Consider the following 23194-nt stretch of genomic DNA (forward strand, 5'->3'; position numbering starts at 1 on the left):
ATTTGTTTTATGTTCTGGGAATTATGAATAAAGATGGATTTCCTGTCTCTTCTTATCACAAAATCTCTGGAGCCAAAAACTAGAAAAAATCTGCTCACTCAATCATCTACACCCAAAATCACCTCTGGAAGTCCAGAAGCTCAGCAATGCTGTTTTTTTTTTTGTTTTGTTTTGTTTTGTTTTGTTTTAATTAACATTTCTTGTTAATAATATAATATGTAAACTATGAAATTATTACTAATTAACTAATTTGTGGGTCTATGTTGTGCACACATATGTGTGTGTAAATATAGAAAAATCTGGAACAACACACAGTACCCAAACAATGAGCAGTAGACCTCACTAAAAGGGAAGGTCTTTCACTGTCTACCATCCAAATTTCTGTACTGTTTGAAATTTTTATAACAAGAATATCTCATTTTTAAAAACATGACAAAAATGGTTAGAGTGGAAAAAAAGAGAAAGTTGGGAGAATTATAGCCAAATTGCAGAACTCCAGCTCCTCCACCATCCCCCCTCACCTCCTATACATATCACCACAAACTCAAGCACAATAGTGATCATTGTCCAAAAAGAACAAAGGTTCAACCCTCAAAGAGCTTTCTCTGCCATCCAGAAAAACTGAAGAATATCAGAGCCATGACTGCTGAGAAGAATCATTGCCCAGACTCACCAGGGTTACCAGGCATTACCAAGTCATTTCTTTCTTCCTTTTCTTGGACTTTATTTGCTTTCTTTTTAACAGGCCCATCTTTCTCCAGCGTTCTTTTTTTTCCTTTGTTAACTTCTGTAGCCTACAGACAAAGGTCACAAAATGAGGTGTTATCTATTCTGTGAAAGCTTAATGTATGTGAAGTAATTTAAACATTATTTCTGAATGACACCAACTTCCCTGCAATCCATTCCTCATAGAATTATTTGTTAGCTCTGGAAAGTCCTGAGTTAACTGTTTTTACCCCCATCAAAGACAGGGTAGAAACTGGCAGGTCATGAGCCTCAGAACCTCTAGTCTTGCTAGAATAAATGAAACTAAGCCATATAATACCTTCCTTTACTCAATCAGCCTTTACTTATCTCAAATTATAAAACCTGATTCACCCCACTTACATGTTAAATAAAATACCCCTAAAAAATAAAATAGTAGTTATCAAAGCCAAAATTAGGAGCCAAAGATTAAATAAACAATATCACTTTTTAAATACTAATCAATATTTAACTATGTGCTGTTTAAATACAATATGTTCACCATTAAAGTTGCCACAAGACTATGAACTATCTATTGGCAGGAAACCTGACAAAAATTTAAGTCCTTCACCAAATAGTCTCTAAATGGTAGACACAAAATAAAATTTTGGTGAATTCGTGAAAATTAGGTCATCCTTTAAAAAAAAAAGGAAAAGAGAGGAGCAATTACTATAGGAAAGAAATGTAAATGAAGAGAACTTTTTAAAGCAGATTAGTTGTAACTCCATTAAAATGTGGTTTGTGACTAAAATTCAGTCTGTAATCCCCTTCCACACACCCTTAGTTTGGGAAGTATACAGTGTACCCTAGGGAAGACTCCCTCTTGGGAAAGCCCAGAGGAGGAGGAGGAGGAGGGGGGGAGGGGAGGAGGGGGAGGGGGAGGGGGAGGGGGAAGGGGGAGGGGAGGGGAAGGAGGAGGAGGAGGGGGAGGGGAAGGAGGGAAGGAAGGAAGGAAGGAAGGAAGGACAAAACAAAAAATCTTAGTTTATTTCACTAAAGATTGGCAAGCAACAGGGACTGGGGTTGTGGCTCAGAGGTACAGGGCTCGCCTAACATGCGTGCTGCACTGGGTTCCATCCTCAGCACCACATAAAAATAAATTAAAGATACTGTGTTCACCTATAACTAAAAAATAATATTTAAAAAAAGATTGGCAAGCAACAAAGTATCCAATGATTAACCATTGGCATTTATAGACACTTTATACATCCAAATTGAACGTCACACATTAAGACGTGAACTATAAGATCGTGACCACTACTCAGCTTCAGCCCACAGTGATTTGAAATATTCAGCAACGCTGTTCAGTCCTAAGAACTACATATGAGCAGATTTCTTAAAGTCACCCAACCAAGCGTGTGGAGAGAAGCCCCTTTTCAAACATCAGTCCAGGAAAGAAAAGAGGGAGAATTAAAAGACACAAGTATGCCAGACCAACTGGCACTCTCCATTCGTCAGAATGGAAATTCCCTTCAGGTCTCCTCTTAACAACCAGAGGGACCTTGGCCTCAAATCTATTCCCTCAAAACGGGTGATGCAAAAAACAAGAAAAAAAAAAAGAGGTAATGCAATCTCTCAGCCACACTACGACGTGGACCCAGCTGGGGTTTCCCAGCCTCTGCTTCCCCGGCCCGCCTCTCCCGTTCTCTTCCGGCCCCATCATCTCGGGGATTCTCGCGCACGGTCGCCACCTCCTCCTATTCCTCTCACAAGCTCCGCCCCACCCGATGGCCCCGCCCCGTCCTGGACCGAACCCACCACCAGCAGCGGCAAATGAGGCTGGGCGGTGGACGCTAAGGGCGCTGCGGAGCCGTGGTTTGCCTTCGCCTCGGCTTCCGTAGGAGACAAAATGGATTTGAGGCTTCCCGTGGAGTGAAAGAATCGGCTCAAAACTGCTTGTCTCCCATGGGCTGGGCCGGCTGCAGAAAGACTGCCCGATACAGGCTTCCGCCAAGACATCGCAGGACAGGTAGTGGTGGCCCGCCTACAGGGCCCAGCCGGTAGCGCGAGCCCGCTGCCGTTCCCGGGAGTCTGCGGGAGCGAGCACGCCGCGACCTTGCCGTGAGGCGGGGCGGAGGCGGGGCCTTGCCTTCTCAAATGAGACAGAGGGGGCGAAGTGGCTATCATTTCGCGCAGAGCGGAATCCGGGTGTAGCAGGGGAGCTGGGTGATCACTGCTGCTGTCATGGTTCGTCAGCTAAACTGCATTGTCGCCGTTTCCCAGAACATGGGCATCGGCAAGAACAGGGACCTGCCCTGGCCCCCGCTCAGGTATCGGCCGGGCTGGAGGTGAGGGTACAAAGGCTGCGCTCACTGGCTTTAATCTGGTCACCTGGGCAGGGACGCACAGGGCCTACTGGCCAACTGGAGCCAGTTCCAATGGACAAGGGCATGTAGACCCTAGGTGGCCTCTGCGGCTATAGCACAAAGCCAAATTGTTGATTTCCCACCGGATCCTGCTTCCCTGCCATGGCCTCTGCCCTGTGGTGCTCTGGCCTAGGGCAAAGTCCCTGGCCTGGAAAACACCACCCTCTGGGAAGTACAATGTTTGTCATGCGTTAGAACCGGAGCCAACCAGATAATGTTTTGAGTAATGCTGTGTTTCTCTAACTTGCAGGAATGAATTCAAGTATTTCCAAAGAATGACGACAACCCCTTCAGTAGAAGGTAATGAAGGCATTTTTAAATGTTTGGGATTGTCAAGGATTTTTCTTGAAGTTTTCCAATGCAAATGTTGTTTTAAATGGAAAGCTTCACGTTAATCTGGGATCTTTAATCTTACTAAAAATCTGTCTGAAGTTCCCAAGGTTCATTAAGCGTCCCTTTTTTAAAAATTCTGGGCACATGTACAGTTCAGGTATTGCAAAATTGGCAGCTGAACAGAGGTCTTCACATTGGAGGTTAGCGCTCCAAATGGAGGCCAAAGGAGGTCTTTGGAAGAGCTGCTGGGAGAGATGTTAAACCTGAACTGGGGCAAAGATGAAGAGAGTGGCTACAGGATCCTCCACATGAGTTATTTGGAATGTAATTATGATGCATGAAGGCATCAATGATGAACTCTCAGCATTTCAGTGTGGGAGAGTCTCAGTGACTAGAAGAATTAAGGAATGGAGAATGGTGTTCGATTGTGATGAGGATGATTTTGAGTTGTCTGTAAGGACATCCAGGACAATTTCAGACAGAGAGAGCTAGGTGAGTTGAGCTATGGGAGAAAAGAGGGTAAACAAAGAAAAAAATATGAAAATGGAGGAATACCCTGCTTAAAACCTAAGAAATGTGTATTTGTGGGTATAGGAAGAGGAATGGCAGAATAAATAAGGAAAGCCAGAGGGAGCAGATGCTGCATAACGTTAATAAAAGATATAAGGCCCTTGGAATTGGCTATTATGTCGCTGGTAGAGACAAAATGGCAAGAGCGGAAAGCTCCAGGGACACAAATCCCTCTCAAGAATCCTTAAGTATGATCTGCTAATATTTCTTTGATCCAAATGTCTTGACTCAAGGTTTTTTTTCCTTCTAAGAAGTCAAAAATGGAATCTATATATATCAGGTTTGTACAAAAGCATTATCTGTGGAAGTATAATGCTGAAAAGGCAAGAGTTCAACTTAACCTGTTTTAAGATAAATTGAGGAAACTGTTAAGGAACTGTTTTTTTAAATATGATGATGGAAATCTACAAAGTACCCAAATATGAATAGCGTGATTATCCAACAATGATAACTACTCATATGCTGAACATTGTTCTAAGTCTAATCCCCCCAACAATTGTAGAGGTAGGCACTATTCTTATCTCTATTTTCATAGCCAAGGAAAGTAAGACGGAGGAGTACTGGTTAAGACGGAGGATGCCTGGTTAATAATGATAGAATGCATTGGATTAGAACACTTCAACCCAAAACCTTTCCTCTTTACTACATCATACGTAGTTGCAATTGATTATAATTAAATATTGGATACAAGTTGGGTAAAGTCCGAGGGGAAAATAATTACTATATTTAGGTTAGGAAAGATAAATGTAAATTTTTGTAAAGCTGTTTTAAGTTTTAATATTTTTAAAGCAAATCCACTAGATGTCACTATGACAAATATCTACGTGTATATGATTAAAAATATATGTATAGTCCCAAAATATATTTATCCTTTCCATGTGATTTTATAGGTAAACAGAATCTTGTGATTATGGGTAGGAAGACCTGGTTCTCTACTCCTGAAAAGAATCGACCTTTAAAGGACAGAATGAATATAGTTCTCAGTAGAGAACTCAACTAAGTACTATAATATAAAGTCACTACAGGAAAGTCATGTTCCATTTATTAAAGTGCATACCAGTATATGACAAGATGAAATAGTATAAAAGTAGCTATTAGTGAAGCTACCTAATATCACAAAGGTGATTACAGAAAATGAATAAGTTGTTACACCACATGGCAACTTATTCTGCTCCTTAAGTGACTAATGGATTTTAACACCTTGAAATGTTATATTAATAGATTTGCAAGTTACCTTGAACCTTCAATAAACTTAAATATCAGTTATACAATATAATCAATAACTTTTTCCTAATTTCACATAAAATCACAATATCCAAGTTTTGGGATTTGCCAAAATTAAGCAATTATCCTATCTTCAGTTGACTTAACACAAACATAAGAAGATGTGAATTTTAGGATGGACGAAAAGTGGTTATAATCTTATGCCCTGCTATTCCTAGTTAACTGGATTACCCGAATATCACTGTACTTGTGTTCATTTCCCCGTGTCTGAAGGTAAAATATTTTAAAGCATTGAAAATGGCTCTAGGGATTGTCTAGAGAACAGAGCATGTCTAGTTGGTTTCTGCTAACAATGGAGTAGATAGTTCCTGACGCCAGAAATGCCAAGGCGAAAAGCAGGGTGTGGAATTATTGCCCCATGAAGTCATCTCTGGTGGCTTCCATGTCATTTACACCACATGTAGTATATCCTGATTTCTATTTTGTTTCTTTTTGTTGATAGTGGCATTGATCCTAACCTACTAAAATAATTTTCCATACCTCATGGTTTTGCTTTGGTGGAGGGGTAATGCAAATTAAACTTAAGGGAAAGTTTGGGATCAAAATGTTGAGCATTCTTCCTTAAACTAATAATGTAGTTACCAATAAGAGTCCAGTATCATAAGGTACTACTTGCTTGACAACAGTGGTCATAATGGTCATAATATTCCTTTCCTGCATGTATCAGTTAGGGTTCAACCAGAAAATATTTATCTATATGGATTTTTTTTTGAGGCAGTGTCTTGCTAAGTTATCGAGAATGGCCTTGGGCTTATCAATTCTTCTGCCTCAGCCTTCCAGGTCATAGGATTATTTATTTTTTAAATTTTGAGATAGGGTCTCACTATGTTGCCAAGGCTGGCCTCGAACTTGTGATCCTCCTGCCTCAACCTTCTGAGTCACTATGGATACAGGCACTTTTTATCAGTCTTATTACAAGGAATTGGCTTTCACAGTTGTATGTGAAACCAAAACTCTTTAGAGCAGGCCATTGGGCTGAAATTCTCTAGCCAGGGCTAAGGCAACACAGGTAAAATTTCTTCTTCTAGGAAACTTCAGCTCTGTTCTTAAGGCCTTTGAATTGATGAATCAGGCCTACCCAGATTAAAGTCAACTAATTACAGATGTTATCACATCTACAAAATACCTTGGCAGCACCACTTGAAATACTCTTTTAATAACCAGTAACTATGGCCTACCCAAGTTAATATACCCTGGGAATGAAAAAAATTGTACAGCTATAGGCTAAAAGATTCCGGCTCATAGAGATTTTCTGCCACATCTGTCCTAGAATGTCATAGGTAAAATACTAGATTTACCAGGATGGTTGCATTGATTTCCTCGGGGTGATGGGAAATACATTGATGTGTGTCCTGCCATCTGCCTTGGTCTTTATGCTATTCCTTCTCCTGGTTGCTAGGATATTCTGATGATATCTTTTCTTCATAGAAACCAAATTCACAGAGTATATTGCCATTCCCAGAGACTTTTAATAACATGAATACTATTCAAGTTTATTTATGACTATCTTCAACTAAAATAAACATAAAGAAATCTCAGTTGGGAGGATGTTCAGTTGAGCCAGGATTTCTCCTTAAATGATGAGTCTAATTTTTTTTATGATTCCCCCTGTGGTGTATGTAATTGGGTTTAGCTGCTTCTTACGTATGTATATATAACATTTTTTGGTGTATTTCCCTTTTTTTTAGGGCTGAGAAAATTTGAAGTCTTTATTATCAAGCATACCAGAGAAACAGTAATGCCAGTTAGTAAAATATTTTACTAGGGTTTTTTGTTGTTGTTCTCCTGTCTCCCTGCTTGTTAGCCAGTTCCACACATATACTGAGAACCTGCTGGGTCCTGCACAAAAGGGCAGAGTTTAACAATCAGAAACCACTATTTTTTGTGCAAGTTTTTAAAGGTACTTAATTTTTTTTAACCTCCTCCCCAGTACAGAAAGAATTTGAATCCTCTAAGTAACCTCAATTCAGTGCCAAACATACTTATTTATGGTAACTATTTAGTTAATGAGGGATGGGGGAAAGTGTTTTTCCAAAGCTTTCTGGACAAATTGTGACTTTTTAAGAGAACCAAGGATGGAGAGGGTGACTACTAATAGGTCTCTTTTTGTTGTGAACTAGTGGTAGTTGCACAACTCTAAATATACTAAAAATCACCAATTTTTACACTTTAAAAGGGTGAATTGTGTGGTATTGTGATTTATATCAAACAAAGCAGGTTTTTAAAGTATTTGGTACCAAAAACTAAGTAAAGAATTTTTACTACAATGCATCTTGACACCATCTCTAAAAAATCCAAAATATCTTCCATGATTTAAAATGTTGTAAATCATCTTCAATCCATGAAAGTTATCTAAATTTTATATCATGTATATATATTTTTCATCTCACTCTCATATCTTTTCTAGTGATTAACACACACTCTGCTTCTTAAAGCAGATCTCTCCAACTCATAAATTTAGCATAGCAAACACTGACAGACCTTGCGTCTTAAATCTACTCTGGTACCTAGTAACTTTGGGGCCTTCAGCAGGTTAAACCTAAAAGTTTGCTAAACCTAAACTTCTTTACATACTAAGTAGATTAATAATGACAGTTTTTGAAGGTTCACTGAAATTTTATATATAAAGTTTCTGCTCACAAGATACCTTACATGTCAGTTCCTACCCCCACACCTTGTAAATTTATAGCTTCTAGAAAATATTAACATGAACAAAATCACAATGAACACATTCATGATCTCATTTTCTTTTCTTTTTTTTTTTTAATAATTTTTTTTCTTTCTTTCTTTGGTGCTGAGGATCAAACCAGTGCCTCACATGTGCCAGGCAAGCACTCTACCACTGAGCCACAACCCCATCCCCTCATTTTCATTTTAATATAACACTTTGTTCTTTCTTTCCTTGATTGTGAGACAAAAATCTCATCTAAATTACTATTTTCCTCAACTCCCACTTTTTTCTAAATTCTATTTTTCTCTGACTTCAGGACCTTGTACTATTGCCCCATCCATTAGCATTTTAATCCTCACCACAGATTACATTCTTTTACCCTCAACTTTGTCTCAGCTTTCTTGTGTTAAATAACTGCACTGTAACTATCAATAGAATCTGTGGGTAGTCTGTCATCTCTGTGCTTTTGCAAGTCTTTATCTTCTTTGACACCCAGCTAAAGAGTCATTGTTCCCTCTTCACCCCAACCCAGATGATGCACTGTTTCTGGACTCCTGAAGTATCCTCTGCACATCTTCATTGTGTGTCTTTTTCATATGTTATGGCCACTGCTGAGATATTCTTTTGACTACCATCATGATCTTTTGGGTGCCAGGACTACTGTTTTGTTTTTGAAATCTCTTGTCCCGGTATCTAACATAGATATAGCATAGTAGGGATTCAGAACTCTTCAAAAGGAATGCTCACAAGTTACTTATAGAAAGAGAATAATCCCACTCGGGAAAAGTTTGCAACCTGTTTTTTTTTCCCACTTAATTATTTACAGAAAATAAATTTCTATAAATATCTGTAATGGTCACATGAGGATAGATCATACTTGAAACAGTTGGTAATTGTTGGAAATCAAATTTTTAAAAGCTGAGTATAAATGGTCTCAAGTTGAACATTATTTCTCAATTCTACATAAGACACCATTCTAGTCTGAGGCTTTTGTGATTAAGTAGTATCCCAGCCGTCCCCAAAGATATCAGGCCAGAATTTGATCTGCCATGCATTTACCTTTCACATCAAGCATAGTGGGAAGGGATAAGGTCTCTATAGCAGCCTGGAGTAATCAGATAAGGCTGCTTGAGGCCAGAGGACATGGAGTAGGGGGGTTGCCCAGTCTAATCCCCAGCATCCCAATGTCTCAGGCCTGGTATCTCAGGCACTTAAAGCCCCTGGTCACCCATTAAATATCTGTTGTAATGTTAGGCTGCTGGAGTTCAACTACCATGCCCACCAATTCCTAGCTGTGTGATCATTGGTTACTTAACCCCTCATCTTTAATCTCACCTGTAAAAAGGAATAGTACCTACGTAAGATTAGTATTTATATTAAGTGGAATGCCTACTGTGTGCATTATATTATTTCATCATCACAAAACTCTTGGTCAGAAACAAGATACCAAAAATACCCACTTGGGTCTTGACACAGAATACATATACTGTTACATACCAGCTCTCCCTTCTTGGAAAATCCAATCTAGATTGGTTTGAAGAAAGATTATAGGCAGGAAATTAGCACTGAAACAAGGCATGATATAAAATGTTTACTATGTGTTATTCACTGTTCTTTTCTACAATGTGTGCTGCAAAGGGACTAACAGACTCAAACATTAGCTGGACTTTTTGCCTGTTCTTTTTTAGCCATCTAGGGGTCTAGTGTTTCCTGTGAAACATTTCTAAACTAATGTTTTAGCAACATTTTGCAGAAGCATTTCCTCCAGCCTTTGCTAAAACTTAAATCTGAAACCAATCCTTAATCAGGTTTTTGCTTTTGCAAACTCACTACAAAGGGCAATGAAATCTTCACAAAATTATCACCCCTTTCTTTGAGGTCCACACCAACCATTTATAACACCTTGGAAGTCATATTGCTATTATACACCCACTTTAAGGATACTGCTTCCTGTCTGAGCACGGTGGCACACACTTGTAATCCCAGTGACTCAAGAGACTAAGCAGGAGGATCACAAATTCAAGGCCAATCTGGACAATTTAGTGAGACCCTGTCTCAAAATAAAGAATTTTAGGAAATTTCAGGAAGGTAGCTCAATGGTAAAGTGCCCCTGAGATCAGTCTCTAGTACCACAAATAAAAAAGAATGCTTCTTTCAGTTTTTCCTCATGTCAGTTCCTGTATCACCATTTTCCATTCTACTCCATCTTTATTATCCATCCTTACTTCAGCATCTTTACTTAATAAAACCACCATGACTATTTCAGTCGTCCTGTACTTTATTAACTAGACTATCTTCTCCAATTCCAAATTTTTGACTTCTAAGTTTTCTCCCTGAACAGCCTAGTCCAACTCAGCCCTTATGACTGCCCTGATTCCTTAAGAGATAGTTAATTTAACTTCACCCTGGTCTCCATTTCTTTATCTAGCCTGAGCCAAAGTATATTCTTTGCTCTATCCTAACTCCTTTACCAGATGACAAAGAGTGAAATAAGGAAAATAAATTTCAGGAGGAGAGGGAGGATGCAACCAAGAGAATGAATAATCCCCATTAGTTCTTGATTAATCGTTGTTATAACCTCTAGTTCAAAGGCAGTTATGTAATCTTTTTAAAGCACCAGCCTAAGACCTTGACATTGGATTGTAATTTTTGTTCCATATCTAATTACTATGAAAGCCTAGTTCTGCATGTTTCCTCATTTATAAAAGGAATTAGACCCCCTCCTCCCTGCCAAAACAATAATTGGTTTGGAGGTTGAGAGAGATTGTTAGTTCATTAATTTTACTGTTTATGTGAACTTTTCCCTTTTGGGTTTTTAATTATATAAGTAGCAAAAAACTGATTTTCAAATAGTTCAACCATTTCTGTTTGTTTGGAACAGTAAAGTTTTTTTTCCACTCCCCAAAGGTATTAGCAGTTTGAATATTGCTGCAAACTTTTCTACACTCAAACATTCTCTTTCCAATATTTCATTATGAAAATTTTCAAACATACACAAAGAACTTTAAATAGCTATATACCACCACTTAGATTCTACGAATAACATTTTTTGTGTTAACTTTATCACATATCCATCTGTTCAGTTTGTCTTGTTCATATTTGCATGTCAAAATTAATTTCAGCCTTCTCTTCTTCATACATATAATTAACTAGAATTCAGTATTTCTCTACAGTTTTTTTTCTTTTATGGTAAATATTACAATGAGGTGCACAAGTCTTAAATGTACATTTATTAAAGTTTTGATAAATGTGTATACCTGTGTAACCCAGCCCCTATCAAAGATACAGAAAAGGTAACCCCCAGAAAGTTGTCTCATGTCCCCTCACAATTCTTTATGCCACTACTTTAGAGACTACTGTTGTGACTTTATATCACATGTGATTTTGATTAACATATGGACCCTAGATGTACAAATGTAGGTAGGTATTGATTGTAGGCCATACTTTTTTTAAAGGATTCATATTTATGATGATTTTGGTTTTATAATCACTGCTTCCTATTCATATAATTTGATTAATATGGATGGGTTTTACAAAAATTGTATGTAATTCTTTTACTTTTAGAGAACTTCCACAAGGAGCTCATTTTCTTGCCAAAAGTCTGACCGATGCCTTAAAACTTACTGAGCAGCCAGAATTAGCAAGTAAAATAGACATGATTTGGATAGTAGGAGGCAGTTCTGTTTATAAGGTAAGTAGAGTTATCTACAAATAAAAAGAAATGTTCCCTACTTTCTTTTAGTTCTCTTGACATTTAAAGGGAGGTTGGGAGGAAACATTAAGCCATAAGCATAAGAAACAGTACATTATCTCTAAAAAAGATATTTTGTCATTCTGAATTATTTGATTTTGTCCCTGCAACATAAACTAAATAAAAATGTAAAAGTAAAATGTTTGGTCTATATGAGTCTATTTTCTTTTTATTGATTAATAGTTGTATTTACTTATTGTGTACAACATGTTTTGAAATATGTATACTTTGTGGAATGGCTAAATCAAGCCAATTAGCATAAATATAACACCTCACTTTTTATGGTGAGAACACTTAAAATCATTCTTGAGCCATTTTCAAGAGTACAATATAAGGTTGGTAATAACTAAAGTCATCACGTTGCATGATAGACCTTTGGAGCTTATTCTTCCTATTTAACTGAAATTTTGTGTCCCTTAAACAACATCTCCCCACATACCACTTTATTTTCAATTCAAAATACTAGTTAATATTTACAGCTTAAGAACCATTCTAAATGTCTCCCCAAGATTTGCATTTGCACTGTACTAGTTTCTACCTCCACCCCCATCCCCATGCCCTAAATAAGCTGTTATATACCTTCTCTTACAGGATGAAAATCTCACTGAGAAAAGAGTAGGGGTCTAGTTGATATATACTTACTAGATGTATATGAATTTGTTAAAAGCAGAAAGCTTTTCCTCAATAATTTTCATTTAATTTTAGGACATAAGAGAAGGGTTTCATGATTTCAGATCAAAAGGGTAAATAGTTGGGCTGGGGATGTGGCTCAAGTGGTAGCATGCTCGCCTGGCATGTGTGCGGCCCGGGTTCAATCCTCAGCACCACATACAAACAAAGATGTTGTGTCTGCCAAAAACTAAAAAATAAATATTAAAAAATTCTCTCTCTCTTTCCCTCTCTCTCTCTCTCTCTCTTTAAAAAAGGGGGGGTGGTAAATAGTGTGTTAAAGTAGAATTCTTTTTTTTCTGATACAAATTGACTTCCAGCTTTTAAAAAAAATGAGGATACTAAATAGAATTCTTTGGCTCTTGACTTGGGTACAGTGCTGAGGCAAGAGGATATTAAGTTCAAAGCCAGCCTCAGCAACAGCAAGGCACTAAGCACCTCAGTGAGACCCTGTCTCTAAATCTCTAAATACAAAGGACTGAGAATGTTGATGAGTGCCCCTGAGTTCAATCCCTGGTACACCCCACTCCCCCAAAAAAAGCACTATTGAAAGGGTAACTTTTAGAGGGAAAAGAAAAATCAGTCCCTACCTCTTGGGGTTTAGGGTAAAATATACACTGAAATTATTTGTGAAAGAAGAGGTATTCCGGGATCTTAGAAGGGATTATAAAAACTCTCAGTTTCTTATGTTCCTGATTCCACAATCTCTTATTTTTTCCCCATTGTAATAAGGGGAAATGAACATTTTTCTTCTTTAATCTTTCCATCCACATATGAATTTCTTCTAGAAAACAAGTTCATTTTATTATTTATCACATTTTGAGTTACTCAAATCATATCACTTGAAATTGTACTTTTTAATAAGCACTAAGTACTTAAAAGCATGTATATAAAATGACTTTTGTATAAGGAAATAAAGCCTTCAGGTGATTTGTGTTATTCACGTGCCTCTCATCACAGCTGCTTTCAGTCATTCAGGCTGTTCTTCCCAAGTACCACGTAAATAAAGTTTCATTGGAACACAGCCCCACTTGTTTGTTTAGTGTTGTCTGTGGCTGCTTCTGCCTATAAAAGTAAGAAACCGTATGACCCTCAAACCCTAAAGTGTTTACTGCCTGACTATTCACAGAAAGTTTGCCTCACACCATCAACTTTGATATAGAACTTAAAATGCTGCTGTGATTGGTTAATCCCACTCAGTTGTTCTGGGTTTTGTTTGTTTGTTTGTTTGTTTGTTTTGTTTTTTTGTTTTGTACAGTAAGAATTACTAGGGGCTAGCAATGTAGCTCAGTGGTAGAATGCCTATCTAGCATGCATGAGGCCCTGGGTTCAATCCCTAGCACCACACAAAAAAAGAATAGAATATTTATTTGGTTGTAGCAAAGATAACAATGGTTTAATACAAATTTAAGTATTCAAAATAAAATTTGTTCAGTGTCCCACTCAGTTTTTCGGGTTTTTGGTTTGTTTGTTTTTGGTTTGTTTTTATTTGTTTTGTTTTGTTTTGTATAGTAAGAATTACTAGGGGCTGGGAATGTAGCTCAGTGGTAGAATGCCTACCTAGCATGCATGAGGCCCTGGATTCAATCCCTAGCACCACACACACACAAAAAAAAAAGAATATTTATTTGGTTGTAGCAAAGATAACAATGGTTTAATATAAATATAAGTTTTCAAAATAAAATTTGTTCAGTTCCCTTATTTGGAACTTTAAGAATAACAAACACCTGGAATTTTACATATGTATGTATGCATATAAAAATATTTTTCTTTTAATCTATACATGTTTGAGAATCGAGTTATTACTGCAAAGCAAAATACACAAAAAGCGTTATTGCTTTGTTGGGTCTGTAAAGGATTCATACTGTTTATTAAAATTTTTAAGATATTTGTTTGAGAGCAATCCTTTCTGTAGAAACTGTCAATAAAACTGTAGATAGTAGTTAGAAAAATCATTTAACAAAAAAGGCTATAGTTGTTAGCAACAAGAGACATGTTAAATTACTGTATTGAGGAAAGAAAGCAATATTAAATTTTATGAGTGTACTGAGTAGGCCCTTGGTGTTCAGTAGTCAAGATCACATGAAACTGTACTATCTTGTATGGATATACATGTGTAAGTTTTTCTTTGGAAAATAACTTGATAACTTTGGATTAATGTCCCTTATTTATTTATTTATTTATTCATTCATTCATTCATTCATTTTTGGTGGCCCTGGGCCTTACACATTCAGATTAACTTTTTTTTTCAATATTTTATTAGTTGTTGATTCATCTATATTTATTTTCATGTGGTACTGAAAATCAAACCCAGTTCCTCACACATGCTAGGCAAGCGCTCTACCGCTGAGCCACAACTCCAGCCCCAGATTAACTCTTAAAAGAGCAGCCAAAGGAAAACAACCAAACTGAATTCTTAAATTAAAAAGTATTTCTCATAAGCAAACTAGAGACCAGAATATAATAATTATCGATTATGATTAGTTCCATTCTTAAGGTAACTAAGGCACATTTTAGAGGATCCCAGATTTAAGAATAGGGTATTTATGTAGTATACTTTGGCAGTAATAAACAAGTCTTTAAGGCCTAGTATAAGGCATTTCTTTCGTAACTAAAACAAACAAAAATCTTAGAGTGTCTTATGATATAGATTAAGGAAAGTGATGCCTTTTTTGTTTTGTTTCAAAGGAAGCCATGATTCAACCAGGCCATATTAAATTGTTTGTGACAAGGATCATGCAGGAATTTGAAAGTGACACATTTTTCCCAGAAATTGATTTGGAGAAATATAAACTTCTTCCAGAGTAAGTATAAAGTTCTTATTAAAGCACTTTTGGACTTTCTATGTAAGAATTAAAGAAAAGAACATTTTCTTCTTTCAGAATGAGTTCAGAGTAGGAATGTGTTATTGTATATAGATAAAGTTAGGAATCTTTAGACGTCTTCAGTATACTGGAAATGCTCAGGTTTTAATGATGTCAATAAAATCTAGAATTAATGTATTCAGTTCAACCTAGGAGAGTCAGACATGACATAGGCACTGGGGAAATAGTGTTGACTAGGCCTGATGATATTGCTGACCCCCTGGAGATACACTTTCTAGTCAGGGGGAATGACAAGTGACAGTCATCAAAAGAGGTGTTGGGTAGAGAACTAAAACATTGGGATGTGATAGACATGGAGTAGTCTGAGAAGTCCTCTCAGAAGAATGACATCTATAGTGAGATCTAAATGTGAAGAAGCCAGCCATGTAATAGCAGGAAGAGAATTCCAGGAACCAGAAATAGCTAGTTCAGAGGCTGAGGCAGAAATGAGGTTGGCCTCTTCCCTGAGTCTGACCGCTACTGTGGCCAGTGGGAGCAAGGGGGAGGCCAACAAGGGTCAAACTGGGTGCAGGTTTAGAGAGTCTGAAAGGAGAGTGACAATGTTCTAGCTGCTTTATGGGAATGGACTGCAGGGGGACAAGAGTGAAGCAAGGAGACCAGTTAGTAATTCAGATGAAGGTTGAGGGGACTCAGATAAAGGTGGTAGCAATAGTGGAGATGGAGAGAAGTTATACTTGCCTTCCTGTGCAGTTGTGACTCCAGCATGAGGCTGTTAAATCTTGAAAGCTCACAACATTTTTAGTTTAAAAGCACATTTCAGCCATATTCTATAGAGAGAAAAAGATTAATTATATCAACCCTTTTAGACCAGCTTTTAGAGCATTCTTGCAGATATTCTCAGTTGTATCTAGTAATTATCCCTTGAATGTGAGTTTGTTTTTGAAATGCCCCCTAAATGAACCTTCAGAGCAAAGTCAATAAATGGATGGCCAAGCTTTAGAATAATAGTCTATTACTCTACGGAGTAATAGCCTTGGATCAAATGAAGTGAATGATTTTTCTTGAGCTCTTAACTCTAAAGAAAACTGAAAAGTATAAGAACTCTAAGCAGCTGAAATACAGGCTTTTGCTTAGGCTCCAAAGGTGACTACTTAGAAAAATCACATTTGGAAATTTTATATAAATTTATGTAAATATCAATTGTTTAACTTTGTCATACCTTACGTATTTTCTCTTCTGCTTTAATTGCTGAGTGTCACATTATATGGATATTGAGCTCAACTTTTCTTCATTTCTTACCTTTCTCTTTGCTGCTAACAACTGTGTGAATCAGATTCATTTAAATACCTTTCCATCTTTCCAAGTCTTACTACTCTTAATCAGAACACTTTCCAAAACTGGAACCCTTGATAATTTAAAACAAATACCATTCTGCCTCTCCAGATTTAAAGAAAAAAATGTAGCATCTTTACTGAAATGTCCTGCATATATCATAGCATTTATTATACTAGTGTTTAACTCACTAGTGTTGGTATATTTACAGGGTTGTGCAACCATCAGCACAATCTCAAGTGACAATAAGTATGAGGGTTTTTTTCCTGAACTCCCAGTTCTGCTCCACTGATATGTATGTATATCTTCATGCCAGTACCACAAGGTCTTCATTACTAACTTGTGAAATCAGAAAGTATAGTTTTTCCAACTTTGCTTTTTTTCCCAAGATTGGTTTAGCTCTTCTGGGTCCCTTGCATTTCCATATGAATTTTATGATCAGTTTGTGAGTTTCTGCCAGAAAGCAAGTTGTGATTTTGATAGGTGTCATCTGTAGGTTACTCTGGAGAGTATTGTCATTTCAATATTAAGTCTTCCAGACTTTGAGCCAGTGATGTCTTTCCACTTACTTAAGTCCTCTTTAATTTCTGTCAGTAAAATTTTGGTTGTATGTCTTGTACTTCTTTGTTAGTGTTTAATTCCTTTTATTTTTCCTTTTATTTCCTGTTTGTTGCTAGTGTTTAGAGACATGAGATGGGAGGGAAAGGGAGAGAAAAGGGAAATTGCATGGAAATGAAGGGAGACCCTCATTGCTATACAAAATTACATATAAGAGGTTGTGAGGGGAATGGGAAAATAAACAAGGAGAGAAATAAATTACAATAGATGGGGTAGAGAGATAAGATGTGAGGGAAGGGGAGGGGGGATAGTAGGGGATAGGAAAAGTAGTAGAATATAACAATTACTAATAAGGCATTATGTAATATTGTGGATGTGTAACCTACGTGATTCTGCAATCTGCATTTGGGGTAAAAATTGGGAGTTCATAACCCACTTCAATCTAATGTATGAAATATGATATGTCAAGAGCTTTGTAATGTTGTGAACAACCAATAAAAAAAATGAAAAAAAAACAGAAATACAAGTGATTTGGGTTTATTAATCTGATATCCTACAACCTTGCTGAATTCAATAGTTCTAATTGTTAGTAGATTTCTTAGGATTTTATTTATAAGGTATAATGTCATTTTCAAATAGAGATAGTTTAATTTCTAGTTTAGATGTTTTTTTAATTTCTTGCTTAATTGCCTGACTACAACTTCAGTATGATGTTGTCTGGAAGACGAAAAGATCAGATGTCTTAGAGGGTAATGATTTAGTCTTCCTCGATAAAGTAGAGTTGTCACACATGTCCTTTATCAGACTGAGGAAGATTCCTTCTATTTCTAGTTCATCTGGTATTTTTTTCATGAAGGGGAGTTGGATTTTGCCACGTAACTTTCTAAGTCTATTAGGTGATCATGTGTTCTTTGTCTTTTGCTAATTAATAATTTAATATACCATCAATAAACTATATTACCTTCACTGATTTTCATGGTAATCTTGCATTTCTGGGATAAACTACACTTGGTAATTGTGTATAAGCCTTTTTATATGTTGCTAGATTCAATTTGCTAGAATTTTGTTGATAATTTTACATTTGTAATCAAAAGGGATATTGAGCTTCTTTGTTTGTTATGTCTTCACCTGGATTTGGTATCAGGATAACACTAACCTCACAAAATGAGCTGGAAAGTGTTCATTTTTCTGTTGTTTTTCAGAAGAGTCTTTGAAGGAAACTCTTCCACTGCAAGTTGTGATGGTCCTCTGTACTTTTGGGCCTGTACTAACATCACAACAGCCCCCCTTAACATGGGGTAGAGGGAATTCCTAAAGGGGAAAACAAGGAGAAGAGAAAAAGGAAACCTGCAAAGTAAATGTACTTTGTCCCTAAAGTCTGTAACCATGCTCAATTCTAGAGCTTTCTCTCCAAATCTGTCTACATTAGAGAACTTATCGTTTCCTACTCTCCAAAAGTGAGCTTTGATCACTTTTTACCCCTTCCCATTTTCCCCCTTTTCCCACAGTAACCCCTTAGTTTGGACCCCCATTTTCTTGTGTTTGTATAGGTTTCAGTTCAAACACAGTCTTTTATTAACACCATACTTTTTGGTTTAAAAAAAAAGAAAGCAATAGTATAATGAAATAAAAATGACAGTGAGAACTATTGTGAGATGAAAAGAGAATAAAATTAGAAAATAGATAAAGCCACAAATGGTAGACACCGAAGAGCAGAAGTTGATATTAACAAAATAAGATGGTTTTACTTTGTGGCTGCCTTTTTTCCCATAGGTCATTTTCTGTGCAATTATTCTTTCAACCACACTATGCTAGCCTGTCCTCTCAAGCTCTGTCCTCATTCATCTTGGAAGAAATTTTTCTATCTCAGACTGTCACATGAAGGCCCAACCAAACCAGCAGGCCCAAGTGTTTTATATCAGCAGTTTTCTGTTTAATGAGCTCCAAACAGAATTTGCTGTCCACTTAAAAACCTTCCATGTGACCACCTAGTCAAAGATAAAGACCAAAACAGGCCTTTAGAGTCTATAATTGTCTGTTTTCATTACTATAATGAAGTACCTGAGGCAGGCTAACTTTAGAAAAAAAGGTTTATTTGGCTCACAGTTATGGAGGTTCAAAGGCATGCTGCTGGCATCAGCTCGGTACTGGTGAGAACCTAAGGGCAGGGGCAGACTTGGGAAGAAGAGATCACATCTCAAAATAAGAAGCCAGAGAGAGAGTATAATCCTACAGTCCATGGGCATACTTCTAATTAATCTGAGTTCTTCCCACCAAGGGTTGTCATCATTGTCATGTAGTCCCTGTCCCCTGCCCCCAGTTAAAGGTCCATAAAGACACCTCCCAATATTACCTCACTAAGGACCAACACTTGAACCCTTCAGGGACAAACCATGTCCAAACTATAACAGAAGTGGTAATTGGCTCCAGAGCTGACACAGGAAAACCTCATAGGTAGAATTAGATTTCAGGTGAACTGATGTCTCCTCTTTTGACCCCACTACTTCCTGACTGTCCAAGTTCCTGGCATATTTGTCCACAGTATTTTTATATCCCTTCCCTCCAACACCTTTGCTTCCTGCTTTTATTTTAGCTGCAATTTGTTTTTTATGGGAAACTGTTTCAGGAACTCTGTTTACCTCTTAAACTTTCCATAAAATCGTCTCTGAGTTATTCTTGTGGTGCTTTGTCAGTTTAGATCTGATATTGATTCTTACTTATTGGCTTTCTCGGTGCCTGAAGGTGCTAAATGGGGAGTCTCTGGGTGGGTGGTTCCTAACAAATAGGTGGTGTTTCCAAATCCTGTCAGACTTGAACTCAGCATCCAAGTGTGGATCATAGACAGTTTGCTCTTTAAAAAGTTTGGAATGATGATTAGGAAATGTAATTATAACTGTTATTAAATTAGACTGAATGTGTAGATATTAGAGAAAGAAAAATGCAACAAGCAGAAATAAATTTTATTTTCACAGAGAAGATCTACATTAATACCATGGCTACTTATCATATTCAGCCAAAAGCACAGTCATTTTAAGTGTTATTGTTCATGATTTTAGAAAGAACTTCTTACTGCTTTGTTTTTGTCTTATTAACTGACAGTCTTGACACTCCTGAGAATTTTACACATGAAAAAAAAATATGTAAATGTTACTCTTCATGACTCATTTCAAAGAGACTAAAATTATGGTTTAAAATTGGCCTAGTAAAAATCATTTGTTCAAAAAAAAAGAGGTTACTACTAAAATAGTGGGACAGCAATAGCTAAGGAAATGGTTGCAAAATAAAAACATAGCTAACAAAAATTAATGCTTATTTTTACTGAGCAATGTTCATGTATATTATGAGAGAAAAAAGTTTTCCTGTATCACCCTTGTCTAATAGTTAGGGGGCAAAATAAACCAGTAGTAATGGGTAGCATTTGTGGAAAACTTACTGGGTCAGGCCTAGTGCTGAATTCTTTACCATAATGAGAATTCTTTACCATAATGAAGCCTTCTTATACCAGTCAGGCCTGGAGATAGGTCACACAGCAAATCCGGGGACACTCACAGAGTGAATGTTAAACAGCTGCTGCTGACCCCCACTGGAGCAAATGGGTGCAGCCTCCAGGACACTAAGAAAAAACACTAAGATCTAGAGTGAAATAAAAATGTTGATAGGAGGCAGAATGGTCAGAGCAGTCTTCAGCTGACAACCTGGGGTTTTTTGTTTTTGTTTTTGTTTTGGATTGTACTTTTTTACTTGACGAGTTATTAAGTTGTGAAAAAAGAAGTGTGTGTGTTGAGGGGGAGGGATAATAGGCTTTCCTTCCCCTCAAGCAAACAAAAGTGAATTTATTATCATTAACAAAAGTGAATTATTATCATAAGTGTGGGTTGGGTTGGGTTACCCTCCAGATAAAGAATAATTAGAGGGCTGGGGATGTGGCTCAAGCGGTAGCTCGCTCGCCTGGCATGCGTGCGGCCCGGGTTCGATCCTCAGCACCACATATAAGCAAAGATGTTGTGTCTGCTGAAAACTAAAAAAAAAAAATAATTAAAATTCTCTCTCTTTAAAAAAAAAAAAAGAATAATTAGAGTGAGGATTGTTAAGTATTGACTGGGAGATGCTTTTAGGAGACTTTTTTTTTAATTTGTTCAAATTAGTTATACATGACTGTACGATGCATTTTGACACATTGTACACAAATGGAGCACAACCTCTCCTTCCTCTGGCTGAATATGGTGTAGAGTCACACCAGTAGTGTAATCATACATGTATGTAGGGTAATAATGTCCATCTCATTCCACCATCCTTCCCATACCACACCTCCTCCCCTCTGCACAATCCAAATTTCCTTCATTCTCCCCCCCCCTCCACCCCATTGTGGATTAGCATCTGCTTATCAGAGAAGACATTCCATCTTTGGTTTTGGGGTTTTGGTTTATTTCACTTAACATGATATCATCTAGCTCCATCAATTTACCTGCAAATGCCATAATTGCATTCTTCTTTAAAGCTGAGTAATAGTCCATTATGTGTATGTACCACATTTTCTTTATCCATTCATCTGTTGAAGGGTATTTAGGTTGGTTCCATAGTTTAGCTATTGTGAGTTGAGCTACTGTAAACATTGATGTGGTTATGTCACTGTAGTATAAGCTGTTTTTAAGTGCTTTGGGTATAAACCAAGGAGTGGGATAGCTGGGTCAGATTGTGGTTCCATTCTAAGTTTTCTGAGGAATCTTCAGACTGCTTTCCATAGTGGTTGCACCAATTTGCAATCCCACCAGCAATGAATGAGTGTGCCTTTTTCCCACATCGTCACCAACACTTACTGTTGCTTGTATTCTTGATGATTGCCATTCTGACTGGAGTGAGAAGGAATCTTAGAGTAGTTTTGATTTGCATTTCTGCAATCACTAGAGATGTTGAACATCTTTCCATGTTTGATCAGTTGTAGTTCTTCTTCTGTGAAGTATCTCTTCAGTTCCTTAGCCCATTTATTGATTGGGTTACAACCTGGGTTTTGAATGGGAAACTAAAGGGAGTAAAGAGTCAAGTAAGAGGGAAGAGGAAAGATTGAATTCATCCTGATTCTAGCCAAGAAATTGCAATGTGCCATACATTGCAGAATTAGAGCCTTATGATGCACGTCTCTTGAGTAAACAGGAATTGAGAATCTGTCACCATGCCAGACACATGACTTCGGTTTTTGCTTTAAACAACTATAGATTATATTTCATTTTCTTTTGCTTACATAAGAAATTTTTTATCAGCTATAAAACTTACAAAGAATTCTTAGGAATTTTCATATTCCCTTGATGACAGAATAGAAATATACTAGGGAACTGCTATGGTGGTTAGTTTTTGAGGAAAGAATTAGGAATCAGAAGAAAAGGAGGAGAAATCACAACTTTCATTTTCTAAATTTATATACATAGTTTTGTAGGGTTTTTTCTTATTATTTGCATATGTATTATATTTGCCTGATATTTGTCTACCTTAACAGTGGCTTACCTACAAGAAGAAAAATCTTACCTTGCTTTATCACCATTGATGCCTTTTGGTTGAGATTCAGGGAAGCTATGTTTTTGAGGGATTAATTATACATCTTTTTCTTTTGCAGATACCCAGGTGTTCTTTCTGAGGTCCAGGAGGAGAAAGGCATTAAGTACAAATTTGAAGTATATGAAAAGACTGATTAATGTGAAGATGTTTTCTGATTTATTTCATGTTATCCTTCCCTCTAAAAAATTCTGTATTTTTACATTAGAATAAAAAGACTTGTGTGGTTAATGATTTCTAAGCAGCATGTTTTATTCTCCATCAGTCATACTAGGTCATATAAAATATCATTTAGGAAGCATTTCTTGCTCTTTCTTGCTATAAGTTTCCTTCATTGGCTCTCCCCCAAAGTCTGGACTGAGTACCTAACACCTGCCTACCTATCTGCAAGACAGCTGCAGTCAACTTATAGCATGAGTTGGCACTAGGGTCCTTAGAGATAAGAGCTAGATAGATTAGTTCAAAGGGCAGAAATGGATTATAAACAGAAGTGCTAGAACTCATTTTTTTAAAAGAAAATTAGATCAAGGTAAAAACTGTGAAT

The 23194-nt window shown here is 37.0% G+C and overlaps 2 protein-coding genes across 2 annotated transcripts in view; one reads left to right on the forward strand and one right to left on the reverse strand.

The window, feature by feature from the left end:
• LOC144252546 (DNA mismatch repair protein Msh3-like) overlaps positions 1 to 2704 on the reverse strand; it is a 47886-nt gene extending 45182 nt beyond the window's left edge. Inside the window, 2 exon segments of the mRNA XM_077794801.1 lie at positions 674 to 794; positions 2503 to 2704. Of these exon segments, the coding sequence (XP_077650927.1) occupies positions 674 to 794; positions 2503 to 2703 (322 nt within the window). The 5' untranslated portion in view covers position 2704.
• Positions 2705 to 2902: 198 nt separating this feature from the next.
• LOC144252522 (dihydrofolate reductase-like) lies at positions 2903 to 22859 on the forward strand. Its single transcript, XM_077794793.1, has 6 exons — positions 2903 to 3014; positions 3361 to 3410; positions 4904 to 5009; positions 11533 to 11659; positions 15077 to 15192; positions 22712 to 22859. Exons 1-6 carry the CDS (start codon positions 2929 to 2931, stop codon positions 22788 to 22790), a joined length of 564 nt encoding a protein of 187 aa, XP_077650919.1. The 5' UTR covers positions 2903 to 2928; the 3' UTR covers positions 22791 to 22859.
• Positions 22860 to 23194: the final 335 nt, after the last annotated feature.

Source organism: Urocitellus parryii, unplaced genomic scaffold (genome assembly GCF_045843805.1).
Source record: "Urocitellus parryii isolate mUroPar1 unplaced genomic scaffold, mUroPar1.hap1 Scaffold_45, whole genome shotgun sequence".
In the NCBI taxonomy this organism is placed as follows: domain Eukaryota; kingdom Metazoa; phylum Chordata; class Mammalia; order Rodentia; family Sciuridae; genus Urocitellus; species Urocitellus parryii.

What these genes read in the sequence shown, in the direction of transcription:
- LOC144252522 (XM_077794793.1), top strand. Translation starts at nt 2,929, where the DNA reads ATGGTTCGTCAGCTAAACTGCATTGTCGCCGTTTCCCAGAACATGGGC. An exon ending in GACAACCCCTTCAGTAGAAG is followed by an intron (nt 3,411 to 4,903) that starts GTAATGAAGGCA and finishes GTGATTTTATAG; the next exon opens with GTAAACAGAATCTTGTGATT. An exon ending in GAGGCAGTTCTGTTTATAAG is followed by an intron (nt 11,660 to 15,076) that starts GTAAGTAGAGTT and finishes TTTGTTTCAAAG; the next exon opens with GAAGCCATGATTCAACCAGG.